The sequence below is a fragment of the Sinohyriopsis cumingii genome, unplaced genomic scaffold (assembly GCF_028554795.1).
Source record: "Sinohyriopsis cumingii isolate HCF-2022 unplaced genomic scaffold, ASM2855479v2 utg000622l, whole genome shotgun sequence".
NCBI classification, from domain to species: Eukaryota; Metazoa; Mollusca; class Bivalvia; order Unionida; family Unionidae; genus Sinohyriopsis; species Sinohyriopsis cumingii.
Genome location: NW_028315918.1, coordinates 2,940,476 through 2,957,648, shown reverse-complemented (window position 1 = coordinate 2,957,648; position 17,173 = coordinate 2,940,476). Strand labels below are relative to the sequence as shown.

At 38.2% G+C, this 17,173-nt stretch overlaps 1 protein-coding gene across 1 annotated transcript; it reads left to right on the top strand.

Moving 5' to 3' along the window:
- The first annotated feature begins 569 nt into the window (after nt 1–569).
- LOC149773686 (death-associated inhibitor of apoptosis 2-like) lies at nt 570–15,196 on the top strand. Its single transcript, XM_089946127.1, has 5 exons — nt 570–1,958; nt 2,456–2,655; nt 8,585–8,741; nt 9,138–9,407; nt 10,006–15,196. The coding sequence occupies exons 1-5, from the start codon at nt 596–598 to the stop codon at nt 10,200–10,202; spliced, it is 2,187 nt and encodes a 728-aa protein (XP_089802253.1). The 5' UTR covers nt 570–595; the 3' UTR covers nt 10,203–15,196.
- Nucleotides 15,197–17,173: the final 1,977 nt, after the last annotated feature.

The window sequence follows — 17,173 nt, the reverse complement described above, 5'->3', positions numbered from 1 at the left end:
AATTGACAATTTACATTCTGAGGTGAACAGAGGATCCTATGCCCGGGGAAAGAAAATAGTTTGCTACGTATTTCATTTCTTGCAGTCAGAAGGGGTACTTCAAAAATACTGGACATATGCAATCTTTGTAATAGACGAATATGGATATTCCTATGGATTTCGTCACGTAGAATTTCGCGATATGTCTGAGTGTTCAAGTGAGGAAAATCTGAAAACGTTTTCAGTTTCAGATGAAGCAAAATGTGCGTTCCTAATTGTTTTCTCAAGAGGTAAACTTAATTCCATTTACGAGTATACAGTTTACATGGATAATATGACGGTGACACTGAAAGTTTCAAATTCCAGTAGGTATTGCGAATGGTTTATCGTTAGAAAAGAAGAGTGTATGTGGAATATATGTGAATCCGACCTGTCCATCCTACAAGGAACGTGCACTATTTTTCAAGATGAAGAAACTATATTATCATTATATATGAATCTGTTAGTGAAACAACAACTAAACTTCAGCAATAAATCTAATTATACAATTTGTTTACTTAGGAAAAATTATAGAACTCTTTCTAATTGGCCTATTTCCCAAATTTATACTTATGAAATGATCTTGCTTTGGAGATATATTTTAGAGACAGTAATCGTTGATGCAGATAACTGGCAATCTAAATTCCGATGTGATCTAATGGACACAAAGCATCGAAACAATTTCTTTGACCTGCTTCAAGACAGTAGTTGTCACATGATGCAGGAAAAATGTACAAACTCTTTACAATTGGAAATCATCATCAAAAATACGAGTTTCCTGTTCGTAATGTTGCTGATGTTTTGTAAACTCTGTATTGATCAATGTGGAGACATTACACTCCAAATCGACAAATATATAGTGAATTTGGATACTGCGAAGTTTACATTTCTTAGAATACTGGGAAATCTTTTCAGTTATTGTAAAAACAGATTTAGTAATATTGTGTTGCAAGAAAAAGGCATAGATTTTTGCGGAGATGGACTGAAAATGAGAAAAGCGAGGAAATTTCACAGAGAAGTGCATCTAAATAACAATGATCCTTCTGTTGGTCTCTCTCTTTATGAAGATAATAAAATACATCAAAATGAATTCTTCCAAGGATATGTAGATCAATGGAAGATATCGAAAACCACCGAACACGAATACACAATTAAATCCATTCCTTGGTATCTGAGACTACGACCTCCATATAGTCAGCCATTTGCCACTGTTTTACCATTGTCTCTAAAAGAATACATTAATGAAAAAGTAAACACATCAAAGGAGCATGTATCACAACTGATGAAATATGAATGGGAAAGATATAAATCTTTCCAAAACTTTCCATCTTCTTCTCCAGTCCAGCCAGTTCGTCTCGCCCAAGCTGGTTTCTACTATTCAAATGTGGCAGATGAGGTCACGTGTTTCTCGTGCGGGATAAAATGTCGCAAGTGGCGATTTGGTGACCTACCAAACGAAATGCATGCGCAGATGTCCCCTGCTTGTTCTTTCATTTCCAGACTTAGTGTCAATATCCCGATTGAAAGGACACAAAATCAGGACAACCCACTACTATGCTCAAGTGACGCATTCACACATATCGTGGAGGAAGTTGATTCGTATTGCTCGGAAATTACACGGAACAGTTCCCCTGATTATTGCACCACTGCACCAAGTGATAGTTGGGATGAATTCGATGGACACAGCGACAAGCAATCTGGTTTACCATTTGAGTCCAGCCCTGGAAATTTCGTACTGCATCTCAAAAGCAAGGATAATGAAGGCATACAAAAATTCAGTGACGAGCATAGACGTCTCTGCGGCTTTGGACACAATGCAAATACACCCAGATATCCTCAATACAGTGTTCTGCGTGACCGTGTGGAATCCTTCACAGGCTGGCCTATTTGTGCTCAACAAGAACCGAAAATACTGGCAGAAGCGGGGTTGTTTTACACAGGTAAATTTGATTGCTTCTCATTGATAAACAAAAGAAGGAATGGTAGAGTTTCAACATAAGACTCTAGAATCATATGTTTCAGTCATATAAAATTGGACCATATGGCCTGGTCTGCATTGTAGTAAATCTAGAAGCAGCTTATTCGTTTTAGATCCATAATATGAAAACCGCGGAAGGAATTTACTCGTGAAGTTCATAAAAATCCGATGGCAGTAAAAAATAACAGATCAACCGTACACTATTCTGTAAAAAAAATGTATGCTGAGAAAAGATTGAAGGGTGTAGATCTTCAATACACGCGGAATGAAAAGTAGAAGACATTTTGATATTAATACGAAAGCACTGTATAAAAGTCCTACTCACACTCCGAAGGTTAAATTATTCGTTTATAAAAACAACTCTCTCTCTCTCTCTCTCTCTCTCTCTCTCTCTCTCTCTCTCTCTCTCTATATATATATATATATATATATATATATATATATATATATATCTTCCAGGTTCAAGAGATTGTGTACGATGTTTTCAATGTGGTGGTGGCTTACGAGACTGGCAACAAAATGATGTACCTTCGGATGAGCATGCACGTTGGTACCCTGACTGTTCGTTTGTACTTCGTTGCAGAGGAATACAATTCATGGAGAAACATCTGTGCGAACAGGAGGGACTCACCGTTTCGGATGCAACACAATGTAGTCAGGTCAGCTCTTAACATATATCACACACACACACACACACACACACACACTCTCTCTCTCTCTCTCTCTCACACACACACACACACACACACAGTATTTCTTCCACTCACAAAACTGTATCATACTGCCTGGATGTGAATCACCTAATCAAATGGTTAACATACGTTTGTTACGCAAATGGTCAGATAAAAACACTTGCCTTTTCATAAATTGTAAAATCGATCTACCTTCAGAATTAGTCGCACGTTGCAGCAGCTGCCAACAGGTGAATTTAATCCAAATATGGATCGTACCTTCATACAAATTAGTAGCGTTTATTGCATTAGCCAGAATGTAATTAACGATTACATAGTTCACCTCCCACTAAGAAGCATTTATAGTCTCCCGTTCTGTGTAATTTTATATCTTTACAGTTTGAAAACAGCCGAACCCTCACAGCAAAAGAATGCGCGCCACTGGCATCATTCATATGGTCGTGTACATGTGCCGTAAATCGTTAACCAATTCACGATAATCTATGTTCTCATGAGCTATTGACCTGTAAACAGCTCATTTCAAACGAGGCACCGAAGCTTGAAATAGTGGTCACAAACACATTTTTTGCAATAAAGATGTACTTATTAAGTTGCATCCTCTAATTAAGATTCATGATTCTATCTATAGGATATAATTCTTAATTGCATGCCGAAACTGGAGTGTTTCTGTGGAAAATGCAGAATCCACAACTAAAATCAGTGTAAAATGAAATATAGGTCGCGGTGGATTGTCTGGCTGTAAGGGTGTAGTTCTAATAGACTTGCATTTCATCATCAGTTTCACACTTACAACATGAACAGTGCCTGAGAAATGAACATAAAAAAACTTAAAGTCGGTGATGGGTAACAAATGGTTATCATGTCCTATTCCTGAAGTGGAGGACTAGTGATTATCCAAATATATCCAATCGCAAAGGTTAATGAATCTAGATGGGATAGAATAACAGTCTTATGTGGTCATTGTTTGAGCGGTAAAAATTTGCGTAAGCCAGAAAACTCTGAAATGTAGGTCACAATGATCATTATGTTATGAGTATAGTACTAATCAAGTTGTATATAATCAACTACTTAATTCCCGAAGGATGACCAGTTGAAGCAAATTTGAACCGAAATCAGTGAAGCTTGAAACATGCGCCAATTTGGCTGCTTCTGTAATGATTATTATCAGCCAAATGCCCCCCCCCCCCGGTTTCACGAGTCCAGGTATAACAGTTTTTATATTGGATGTAAAAGAAAAACACACTCTGTGGTCATGAACTAACACAAATAATTTACATATGTAGCAAAATGTGAAATGTGCTCCACAGTTTGCTGTGAGTATATTGTACTATGCATACATCCATTTCGTGCGACGATTTCAGCAGTGTTCGAAACTGAACCCAATGTCGTGACTCACTTTTGTGATGAGGGTAAAGTAATCTTCATGATGAGTCCTCTCACTAAATGTTATGAATGTGAGTGTAACAGGTTGAATACAGGGTGCAAAAGGTTATGTGGTCATTAGTTAGGAGCAAAACTTTAACCTAAGAAGGTATAGTGTGAAATATAGGCCACAGTGACTTTTCTTTGCTGTAAGGATGTGGTGATGCAAATAATCCTCTAGTTTGATGATTCAAGCATGAACAGAGATTGACAAATAATTTTCAAATACAAAATTTAACCAGTCTTTGAAATTTGAAGTATGGGTCACTGTGACAACTACTTTCCTAATGTTGATATAATACTCTTCAAGACTGGGGGAAGGTGCGCTATTGGCCGAGTGGTCTAAAGTTCTCACCGTTACGGATCACTACCATCTCACCTCTGTCTGCATGGGTTCGAGTCTTGGGTTCGGCCAGTGTGGATATGTGAGAAAGCTTGCCAGTAGCTTCTACTTGGGATGATGGTTCTTTCCGAGGCTTCCCGGGTTCTTCCTCCTCCATTTATACTGGCCGCCATGTGTTAGTACAGGTATGACAACATGTATACAGTGTGCTGTTGTAGCGACTGCAACAACTATCGGGGCATCTCCCTCCTCAGCATCGTAGGAAAGGCTTTCGCCTGTGTTGCCTTGGCACGCTTGCAGATCCTAGCCTCCCGCGTCTACCCAGAGTCCCAGTGTGGATTTAGAGCCGGCAGGCCAACTGTAGACATGATCTTCTCACTACGTCAGCTGCAGGAGAAGTGTCGCGAGCAGCAGATGCCCCTCTACATTGCCTTCATAGACCTGATGAAGGCGTTTGACCTGATTAGTCGGAGTGGACTCTTCAGACTCCTGCAGAAGATTGGCTGCCCCCCACGTCTGCTTGCTGTCATTATGTCGTCCCAGGAGAACATGCACAGCACAATGTGCTTCAATGGCGCAACATCTGAAGGATTCCCAGTCATCAGCGGAGTCAAACAAGGCTGTGTCCTTGCGCCGACGCTCTTTGCCATCTTCTTCTCCATGCTTCTCCAGTACGCAGTCAAGGACTGCAGCGAGGGAGTGTACATCCATACCAGGGTTGACGGCAAGCTGTTCAACATCGCCCGTCTCCGTGCTAAGGCTAAAGTCACAGAGGTACTCATCCGTGAATTGCTCTTCGCCGACGATGCAGCCTTGACATCACACACAGAAGATGGACTTCAGCAGCTGGTATGCCGCCTCTCCCATGCTTGTAAGGAATTTGGACTGACCATCAGTTTAAAGAAAACGAACGTCATGGCGCAGGACGCAGACTCCCCTCCCTCTGTCACCATCGATGGATACAACTTGGAAGTTGTCGAGAACTTCACATACCTCGGGTCTAACATCTCCAGCTCACTCTCCATTGATTCTGAGGTGAACGGCAGGATTGCCAAGGCAGCAGCAGTGATGGCCAGACTTAACCAGAGGGTCTGCAACAACCCCAACCTCACAGACAAGACCAAACTACGTGTCTACCAAGCCTGCGTGCTCAGCTCACTTCTCTACAGCAGCGAAACATGGACCACCTATGCAAGACACGAGAGGAAACTCAACAGCTTCCACCTGAGATGTCTGCGGCGCATTCTGCACATCCAGTGGCAGGACAAAGTACCCAACACAGAGGCTCTAGAACGCGCCAACATGAACAGCATGTTCTCCATTCTCAGCGAGAGGCGCCTTCACTGGCTTGGTCATGTCAAGAGAATATACCCAGGCCGTATTCCCAACAACCTATTATATGGGGAGTTAGCAGAAGGTGCACGACCAACTGGACGACCACATCTGCGCTACAAAGATGTCTGCAAGAAGGATATGAAGACGGCAAACATCAATGTCAACGACTGGGAGAGCTGTGCAAACAACCGTCCCAGCTGGCGTCTAGCTGTCAGGCAGGGAGTTCAAAACGCAGAGGAAGAGAGAAAAATAAAACAAGCTGAAAAGAGAGCTAGAAAGAAGGATAAACAAAAGCTTACTTTCGAGCTACGCCATCGTCTCCCGTAGACGGACGGATGCCAAGATACAGTGTGCATCAATCTTAACTAAACGCAACATTTAAGCAAGAATGAACAACTAATGCACAGTTATGTGCAACACTAACCTTATTAACCTCCTCCCCATGGATATGTGTTATGAAACCGACTCCAAACCAGGGGCTTCTGCAGAATGTTTTTCGGGGAGGTGGCAAACATGTAGTGGGCAGCTATTATGTTTTACGGATGTAAGCCAAAACATGTTTAGAGGTGAAATTCAAGGTGGGTGGGGTTGGGTGGGGGAGTGCCGCCCGCCCATATGTGCGGTTGCCCATGTTGCAGACTGTTACCTAGGACCTAGAAATAAAGAATGTACATATGAATAAGCTTTTACAAGTGTGGACTACACGCTGACGCCTGTGTTAGTGCAATAGATCTCGCCTATTTTGTGGCGGTGAACTGAGAATGAAACATAGAACGTTTTCGTTTTGCTCTATTCCCTGCCATGACTAGGTTCCCAAACATAGTTTCTATTTTTAGGAACTGCAGTAAGCATGGAGTCCCGTTATTAATTCGATGTCTATTTATCGGTTTTGGAGACCGAAGTGTTATGTTTGTTTTGAACACAAATAATAGACAAATAGTTATGAAGTGATTGGAAAAAACCCCACATGCTTTTATTTTGGCTACATTGCATCCTATTGTTCTGAAATGAAGGTCACTCAGGGTTAGAACTTATTTTTTCAAAGTCAGAACATGAATTGAATGCATTAAATGTGTAAACGTATTTATTTTATTCGAATGAGCTTAATTCAATATTATCGGAAGGATTTCTATTGAATATAGGGCGTCCGTGCGTTTTGGTTGATGAAGCGATTGACCCCAACAGGACTGCATATTAGTATAACTTAATAGAATAAATAAATGTTAAGTGATGCAAAGTATCAAGGGATCTAAAAAGGATGTTTGTTGACATAGACTGTGCCTGTCTGAACTTTGGCTTGAGTTACTCGTTTTAAATAACGGTACATCAAATGTATTTTTAACCGGGTATCCGGGAAACAAGTTCAGGGACAATTCTTTGTTTTGTATTTGTACTCCTTTTTGGCAAAATGCGGCAATGTAAGAATATGACGTTATCGCAATTTGTTACCCGAGACTCTTGTTTTCTCTAAGCGTTGTATTGAAAGATGTAAACTTGAACATGCTTATAAACCCTTTTAAATATAAAAGTTACGTACGCTGTGTGCCTTTCAAGGCTTTCATAATACGTGCATTATGTAAATTAAACATATATCACAGGAAATTGATCTGCAGGTAGTGCACACGTATAACTAGCTACTTCAACGTGTTTGTGCCAGCTGTAAAAAGAATTGCTCATATAAGTCAAACTTTACTGAGACGTGTACCGCTAATTCTACAAATAAATATTCGAAAAGAATAATACAGCTTGGTATAGCCATTGCATTCTGTCAACCCGGACTTGATTTGGAATCAAGATTGAAAAAAAAGTAAACGAACAAACCCAATGTTGTTTTAAGATAATTAGCTTCAAGACATGATTACACCGTAGTGAAGGATTTGCGAGATTTTATATTTGCAGAGTACGTTATAATGAAGAAAATTGCATATTAAATAAATTCAACGAAAAGAAATAATTATATTCCCAAATTTTGGAAGCTTCATGAATTCATGTCAAGGGGAATCTGCCCACCGACTACACTTTGCTGCCTCTGTAATCTTATCTTCTAAAAAGAAACTTCATTACAGTGTTCAACGTGATCTAAACTTTGAAGACAACATGCAACGTTTACCTAGAATTATAAATTGACCACCGATAATGTTTATGACTTATGGCTTTCTATTGTACTTTCGTTTCTACACAAACATATGGACAGAAATAAAACCTGAAAAATAGTGCAATCCTCTCTGAAATTCAAATGTCAGTATAAATGGTGCTTGCTTAATTTGCTTTAAAAAATGCTGAAATGTTTCTTTACAATCGCGTTGTAATATGTGTCTAATATCAACATAAAGAGCAGGCTATGTACAGATGCAACATCAAAAGTAACAAGAACAATGAAAAGAGTTTATATGTTTGACAACAAGTGTAAGTTCGTTATCTTATGATTTCTAATTAGGTTTACATTTGTGAAGTGTAAGAGGTCTTCGTTAGCGATTACATACAAGTAATTGTTGTTTCTGACATCACCAATCTCTATAACGTGATTAATAGGGTTCTTAAAGTTCTTACATATGCGCAGTAATTTGCAAAATATATAATTGATCATTTGATTTATCTTGCTTTTTAATCAATACATTCGATTCACTAGTTCGAACAGCGTAGCAATACTCATTGGAACAAATCATAGCTCATGTTTCACATGAACATTATCATCCAACTCTTGGATTGACTAAACGTATTACTTTAAAATAATTTTTATTTGCCTTGACAATTTTGCGGATGTTATGATTCTAAATCTTAATTTTAATATATTAGGTTTTATGCCAAAATGACTATGGTGCATCATCGTCAGCATCCGCAAACACAATCAAAGAGAATGTTGTACACGCGGAGCCCGTGCGGACTGTGCTAGACATGGGGTTTCCTGTTGATATCGTGCAAACGGCTGTGAAGTCGTTGCAAGAGAGACAAAGTAAGTAATGTCTAAATAATAAACGAGACTGCACTATTACGTGAAATTGAATTGTCTCATTTCGCAAAATCACTCAAAGCATCACATAAATATATTTTCTATGCTTTTTCGGGCTGACTTCCATACTATGTCAACACATAATCTAATTTTTCATGGTCAATTTAAACGTGCCTGAGATGATAGCCTACCAATAGCTTTTTATTCAGAGTGTATGTACTTAATGAAAATGAGATGTATTTGTCAATCTTTCTGTCTCTCTGTACACATATTATGTGATTTCTTCCTAACTTTTTAATCTCGATTTTAGTATTTGTTGAGTATCTATTTCGTGAACTTATTTTGTCCATCATATAATTCGATATTCATTGGAAGGTCTTCTTCTTCGAATATTTCTAGGAAACAGAAACATCTCGGCAACCGATTTGCTGGATGTTCTCTTGCTTGAACATAGCACAGAAAATGATATTGGAAGTGCTTCCTCAAAGCCAGTACCCATGGTTATAAACTTTGTTAGAAACATCACCGAGGAATCAGAGGAAACGCCAGATCGGAAGGTGAATGAAACCATATCATATACAAAAGAGGTTCGTGAGAGCCGTAGGAAGGATGCAGCCACAGTAACAGATGGAAAAGACAGTGAAACCTCGGCAGCACGATTGTCACAAAGTATATTTTCTTTCTTGAGTTGTAAGCGAATACTTTTTTTTTAAACGCTGAAAGAAAACAGGTCAAAATAATTGCCAGCATAGAAGGAATTTACACCAGGAACTCAAATCTACCTACCATGTAAAATATGATTTAGTTATGACACGAGCGCCTTCGGGTCGTTCACTAATATGTATGGTGCTTCCTCGCTGGTTTGCGTAACGAGAATAAGGGCCTTTTACCTGAAAATATTTTTTTTAAAAATTACAAGTTTTGAAAGATGTGAGAATAACCAACTGATGATATGAGAAGGCATTGAAGGGAACTTGCGAGGGAAGTTTGAATGATGTTTATATATCCAGTCCATACTGTTAGATCTATCACCTTTCATCTACAGTCACATGTCTCAGCCGACCTGCGTCTGATTTTCAAACTGCCAGTTTGTCAGTTTCCAAATACAATACCTCACTTAGCTACCTCCCTAAAAAATACACACATTTTTAACCATTAGATGGTTGTATAGAGCGATTAAGTGCAATGTATCTACTTGCCTACCAATGTATCAATCCAGCGACCCACATACTTTTCTATCCACATATTTCCCAACCTACTTTTTCAGAAGACTACGAATCTCTCATGGAAGAGAACAGATCGCTGAAGGACCAGATGACCTGCAAGATCTGTATGGATGCCGAGGCGTGTATCGTGTTTCTCCCGTGCAGTCACATGATGACCTGTTCCCAGTGTGCCCCTGCCTTCCGGAAGTGTCCCATGTGTAGACAATTAATTAAGGGCACAGTCAGAGCACATTTGTAGAAAGTTTATACATACGGAACCTTGCGGACGATGAATAACTTCAAACGAGCATCCAACACAACGACAGGAAGTTTAACAACATTTATTGTGCGCATCGAGTCAGATAGTCCGAGTTTCCTCTTACCCTTGCCACCCCATTTTTGATATTTGGAGGTTTATGTTGGGGTGTAGGGTCAGAGTCTATTGCCTATCGAAAAATTGGAATTCGCCGACACCAGATGGAGAATCCGCTTATTAGCCGGCCCAGCAAACTTGAACGACCTTTCATTGAGATATACCTGCATGAAATCGATAAGAATCTGATTTATTTTCTCAGATATTGCGAGTATGTGGTAGGCACGTGATACCAACAATATACATCGCTGACACCAGCCAAGTACTTGATGAATCTGGTTTTCTCCATCTTGCTGCGATGCCGACAGGTATTACGTGACTTTTACTTAATATTTTCTAATTCTATGCACAACAACAATCGAAATGGTTTAGTGTTGGTATCACGTGACTATTGGATCTTGACATGTAGGTTACGAGATTTGTTTAGTCATGTGACTGGATGCGAATGGCGGGTTTCAGGTCAAATTTCGTCAATGCTTTAGTGTACATCTCGTCTGTCAGCGGATTAAAGATATAACTAATGCTATATTCGCTATTTCTGAGAAAATAAATCATATTCCTATCGATTTCATGCAGGTATATCTCGATGAAAGGTTGTTATAGTTTGCTAGGCTGGTTAGTTAGTCTAATGGCTTACTACGAAGTTGAATAATGCCAAATACAAATATAAAATGGTGTCGGCGAATTCCAACTTTTCGATAGGCAAGTGGACTCTGACCCTACACCCCAACATAAATGTCCAAATATCAAAAAAGGGGTGGCAAGGGTCAGAGGAAACTCGGTGTGGAGTCAGACAAAGGTGATGCACAGTATTTTTTTAGAGGACGCTAGAACGTCACCTTTTTATTACTTTTGTTTTTATGGTATCTGGGTGTTTTGAGTCTGTTTTTATTTCTTCAAGAGAAGACTACTTACTTGTTGGGTAGTCTTTTTAAGTTATACATAAAAAGGTATGTTGTAATGACGGATTACTGTTTGCCGTTGTACAACCTGTAAATTGAATAGAGTAGCGTACATATATAAATGGTTAATCTCCCAGGGTCTGAAATAACCGGAATACCTTCAGTTTTCTTCGTTGAATGCGAACTGTTGTACATGAGCAGCACTGCATCTAGCGGATACAAATATTTCCTTTATATCAGTCAGGTTTCTATTAAAACCCATTCGCTATTCGAGGTCAGTCCCACGGACCATATCTCGAATGTATGTTGATAGATGCTATTCAAACCGCTTCGTACGTTTAAGGAATGACCGATATATTAGGTTTCAGGTCAGTTTTACAGTCAATCCAGTCGTATAAATAGTCGAATTAGTCGGAATAGATTGGGTTTCTTTCTTGCGCAGAAATCTCCCACGACTTTTCTGTAAAGTACTTCGTCGATGTACATCCGTGGCACATTTTTGCCGACTAAGTTCCAAATGCTTCAAACCATATGGAAAGTTTTTATTTCAGAACTGAGTACACTGCCATAACCCATGTTTCCGTTTATGCAAGGAATTGGCACAAAAAATTTAGACGGCCAATTTACTAGTGCGTTTGATATATCTGCATCCTTAGATATTATTTATTCGAGAACATTAACAGTGTAAGTGAACGGTATTTCTACGTTCTGTGAGTCACATGTTTGTAACTCTTGTATACACGCAGCTGCAATACTACTGATCAGCATAATTTCATGGTTTAAGAGGACTTCGAAATCATCATATAACAGTTCTTGAAATATTTACAAATACTTTGAACATTGTAAAATAATATCCATGTCATTTCCTGATGACGGTTTTATAGCTGCAAACTTTGCCCGTAGCCGCATTTGAAGCCGTATTTAGCTGGACGCACAACCTGACACTGAATCACATACTTGCAGAGAATACTTTATATTTATAAAATGTAATCGAAATGTTAATGTTAATTACTACAGGAAATTGACAGGTCTATTTCTATTCTTGTGATGCTGGTAGTGTGCTATTGACAGTTATACTTGCTGCCTGGATATTTCATTTACAAGAATTTGGTTCCAGTAATGTAAAGAAATATTCTTTTTTAAAGAGTCTTCTTTTGCAAATAGCAGAATGGTGTACTAGTCACGTCTGATGAAGACAGAACACTTATCCGATAATACTGGTCTTGTGCACACTTGTAGTCCCGTATCTTATGAAGTAAAGAAGTTGAGGTATATACATCATAAATATATATTTAATGATGATATCGCTTCCTTTTTCCGCTTTCTGTGCATGCGTAGAGGGGAGGGCATATGCGATTGGAGGAAACATAGAAAGCAGAAGTTTTTAAAGCAGAATGCATGCCTTCAAACAATACTACAATAATTCGCGTACAACAGATTGATATTATTTGCTCTATGGACATACTTCTTTAGTGAGACACGTATTTTATTATGTCCACGCAAATACACCAGTCACTTAGAAGGTCGGCTAAAAATAATGTCAGCAGCTAAAGTTATGGGCAACACTTTAGGGCACTGTTTTATAAATTTTCATAAATTTTACTTTAAATTGTTTTGTTACAATCCGATTCAAATGTCGAAAATTCACGAAATCCCAAAATACTGAGCTGAAAAAAGGTCATGTTTGGACGCATGTATCTTTGCTTCCTTCGAAAAGAGATCATGACTACGAATAACATAGTCATATGGTGCCAACATAAAATGTGTAGTCTGGGACGCGAATAGCTGGTATACCTCAAGATGTTTTCACGTTTTTTTCTTTGGTAATATAAAACTATTTACTGCTGTTGCTCATGGGATGACATCGTTTTGAATAAACTTAATGTATCTTCTTAAGAATTAAGCAGTGTTAATCCGCAGTATTTAAAGCAATATATATTTACGCTCTAACATTTACTCTCTCATATTGCAATAATATCATGCTTGCTTTGGCAAAGGCTGGCAACAAACTCTGTGCGGTCATGCAATTTTGTGTATGAATTCATATTTGTCACGTATGTTAACAGAAATAAAATTATACTGAACTTATAATAACCCACGTTTCTTGCTAAACTGGTCATGCTAAATGTTTCGATTATGGGTTATATATTAGCAATGCAGGTAAAAGATCAAGATAATTTCCTGTTGGTTCGCTAATTTCAAAGATCATCAAATTTGTATCGAATTATAAGCATGAAAGAAGAGAACAAAATGTTTTATTTGGTTTGAATTTAATTTTCATACAATATTTCACCAGGTTCCTCTTTGCTACTTTTAAAAAAGTACAAATTCTGTTCTTGTACTCAGTATTTCTTGACCGTAAAAAAAAAACAACAACAGTATTTCGATAAGCAAGCGAAATCAGCTTGATTAAGAAGGTGGAAGTTTTGCAAGTTAATATAACACTTTAATAATGTATGAATTAATATTTATTGTAGTATCAAAGTTTGCATTATCGTTATTTAATTTAATAGTAAAATATCCTTTTTAACCATAGTATTAATCTCCAGGTACGCTCAACTGCCCACAATATTTCCCCTTATCCATAAAGCAGTGTAATACTCGGTTATACACAAGTCGTAAAATAAACATCATAAAATAGCATATGCTTAAGCCTGTGAAAACGCCAACTGATCATACATTAACATTATTATAATATTTCAGATGTGAACGTCACACAAGTCGTTAAATTTTCACCATAACAGCATCATACGGCATATGCGCCAAAAGACATGTTCAAACTTCAGATGCAACCATTGTCATGGATGGTTTCCGTTAGATTACTGTACATCGTTGGTGGACTACTTTTATATTTCTTTTACAGTTGCAATACATTTTTGAAGGATGGTTAGTTAATAAAGCTACGAATAGTATCGGAATATGTGATCTTCAGCGAGTTCAAAATGGCATGTATATGTGATTAACAAACCAATGAAAAGATGCAGAGCATGCATGATGCTTTATGGATCGTAGATTTATGATTTGTTACAGTTTTTAAAATTTATTTCTTACTAGATCATTTGTACATTATTTTATTGCAGGAGTACATTCGCATAGTACTTTTAAATTTGTTACACTTTTTCATGATTTTTGCAATATTTTGATTTTGTCTACGAAAAATGCATAACTGATGAATTTGCGTTAGGTTGTTTGGGATTATCACAATCTCCCTGGTGTTAACCAGTAAGGCAGTTTGGCAGCAGAAAGATCGCACGAGTGTGCGTTCTTGTGTGTTTCAAACACAATTTCTTCAGTGAGAAACGAAAAGAAGAAATGATTCTTAAAGTTGTCATTGTTTCTTGACTTTTTATGAATGCCCCTTAGTCATTTTTCGACGAATGTATATTTCTTGGCGGGTGATAATTTTATCTGTGCAGCCAGGATTTGTTGATGATCAGTATTTCAGTGAATGAAGGCTAAAGCTGGAATGTGCTAATGTTTATTGCGTTTAAAGATAGAGTTATCAAGAAATTAAAACGCACAGGCTGTACGGGGAACATAAATATCTTAAAATTTGTTTTTGTTTAATGTTTCGGACATAGCAAATGTACAATAATGGAAGCTTGGTGAAATTACCTTTCTACACGGATCGATGACCCTAGAGACAAAAAGAGCTGTAAGAGGGTATGTGTAAAACATACCAAAACATGTCTCGTGCTTTTACATTTTTTAGTATTATATTTTACAAATGGTCATTTTTTTTCAAGATTATATATTTTTGAGCAAATACATGTAGCTTAAATTTACCATATTTTCTTTGTGTAGTTTTTGCATGGTATTTTTAAAAAAATAGTTACCACTATAAGGCATTTATGCAACTGTACTCACTATGACTATACAGTTGTTTATTATTTACAATTAACTGATTTTAACATATCATTCGTGTGTTTTGTATTTATGCATTTAAGATATCTCTTAGAAATAAACATGTAAACAGTGTACGTATTTGATCTTGTTAATACATTATGTAGTTTGCATGTTTGATTCAGATAAAAAGTTACTGATAATTATTTGAGGTTTAAATGGAGTTAAAACTATATAAAGCTCTCGGAGTGTAAATGTTGGAACAACTATCGAAGAAGTTTCATGTAACTAATACATAAGTCTTGACAGAGATTGTGTCTGTAATTGCCATGATCAAAACACAAAAGACATTCATATTCTCGTAAATGGTAGCTTTCTTCTCCACATTTACTTTAAAAAACGTACAGGTAAATCCCTAGCTAGGTAGACGAAAATTAGCTTTCCGAACAAATCGATATTTATTGAAAAGTCTTATACATTTTCACGAAAGACTATGCACACATGTACTTTCATAAATCAGAACGTTCTTATTAAAAGTTCATCATTTACTTCACAACTTTCAAAATAAAATTCAGAGTTAGTTTGACTTTAAGCAGTTTCCGAACATGATGATATTCACTAGAAGGTTTTAAATATTTTCACTGAGGTAAAGATTCAAAAGGTTACGTTATGTCGAAGTACCTAAAACAGTTTATAAAGTTAAACAAAACTCACTACACATGATGTATGTAATTGATGATTCAAGGATGCCGTGTGACGAAAGGAATGAATCTGAGGTTGTCAGATGAGGAAGGGACGGTACCTGTTGCACAATTGCCTTAATATAAAGTCGTCACAAACCCTCACGAAACTTTAAACATAACCGGGTGTTCAATCCTCTACTACCAGTACATAACCTCTGTAAGTACATATTCCAGAAATTCCTTCTCTCAGCAACAATTGACTTAGTCCTTGCGGTCCGAGACTAAACTACAGAAGTTGGAGGAGCTTGGTTCCCAGAGACGCGATGTGCAGAACCACCTGAGCGCCATGGCATCCGTCCACCAAGCATCAACTATTTGTCAAGCAGTACCTATTGCATTATGGGTTAACTCGGGAGAGCCAGATGCTAAAGGAGCCCACCCTGACAGAAAATCTGGAGAGGAGCCTCATTAAGCGGCTGGTGTATCCTCTATCGGCAACTACTGCAACCAAGCTGAGTCCCTACGTGTCAGTACCTGCCCTTTTGTTTGGAGGTCGAGATGAGACTCAGATTCTGGTTAAGTTTAAGCCTCCATACATTTGTCCAGGCGATGACGTCTGGAACGCACCGAGCTTAGTTATCTACGAATCTACTAGCATCACCTTTGGGAAAATCATGACTCATTGCAAACACTTGTTCGAGATCCACGTAGAAAAATTGGTTCCAGTGATAGTGGCAAGGAATGTTGCTTACTTAGAACATATCCTAGATAAAATATAAACAACACGTCATGCTTTCAGGTCAACAAAGAGTATATTGCAGAAGACAGCCATTCACTGCACAAATCAGTACTGGACCTATCTATGCCAGAAATACAGACCGAATCGGACACAGCATGCATCCACGTTATATATGACTGGATCAAGAACGGCCTTAGCCCCACTAAAACGAAGTTGCACACTTGAAGGCACTGACTGCAAGGTGATCACCAACAGGGGCAACAAGACGTCTCACTTGATGGAGCACTACGTAGAGCTGTACTCCCACGATAGGTTCAGATCCCAGCTAGGGGTTGACGACTGCCAGATTTAACTGTCATGGAATAGCTATGTGAGGTGCTGACAGTGCTTGAGCTCAACGGAGAGCAACATAAACCACTCTACTATGTCTTTGTCGACTACACGAATGCATTCGACACGGTCAGTAGGGCAAGACTCTTTAAGATATCTTTAAGATACTCAGAAAAAATTGCTGCCCCTCAAAACTCTTCAGCCTGATCCGTTCATGTCATGATAACAAGCAATGCATGGTACAGTTTGACGGCTGTACGTCCGACAGCATCGCTATAAAATGTAGAGCGAAACGGCTGCGTTTAGGAATTAACACTCTTTGGTTTAGGAACTAGTAACACTGTTGCTTCTCGCCAAGAT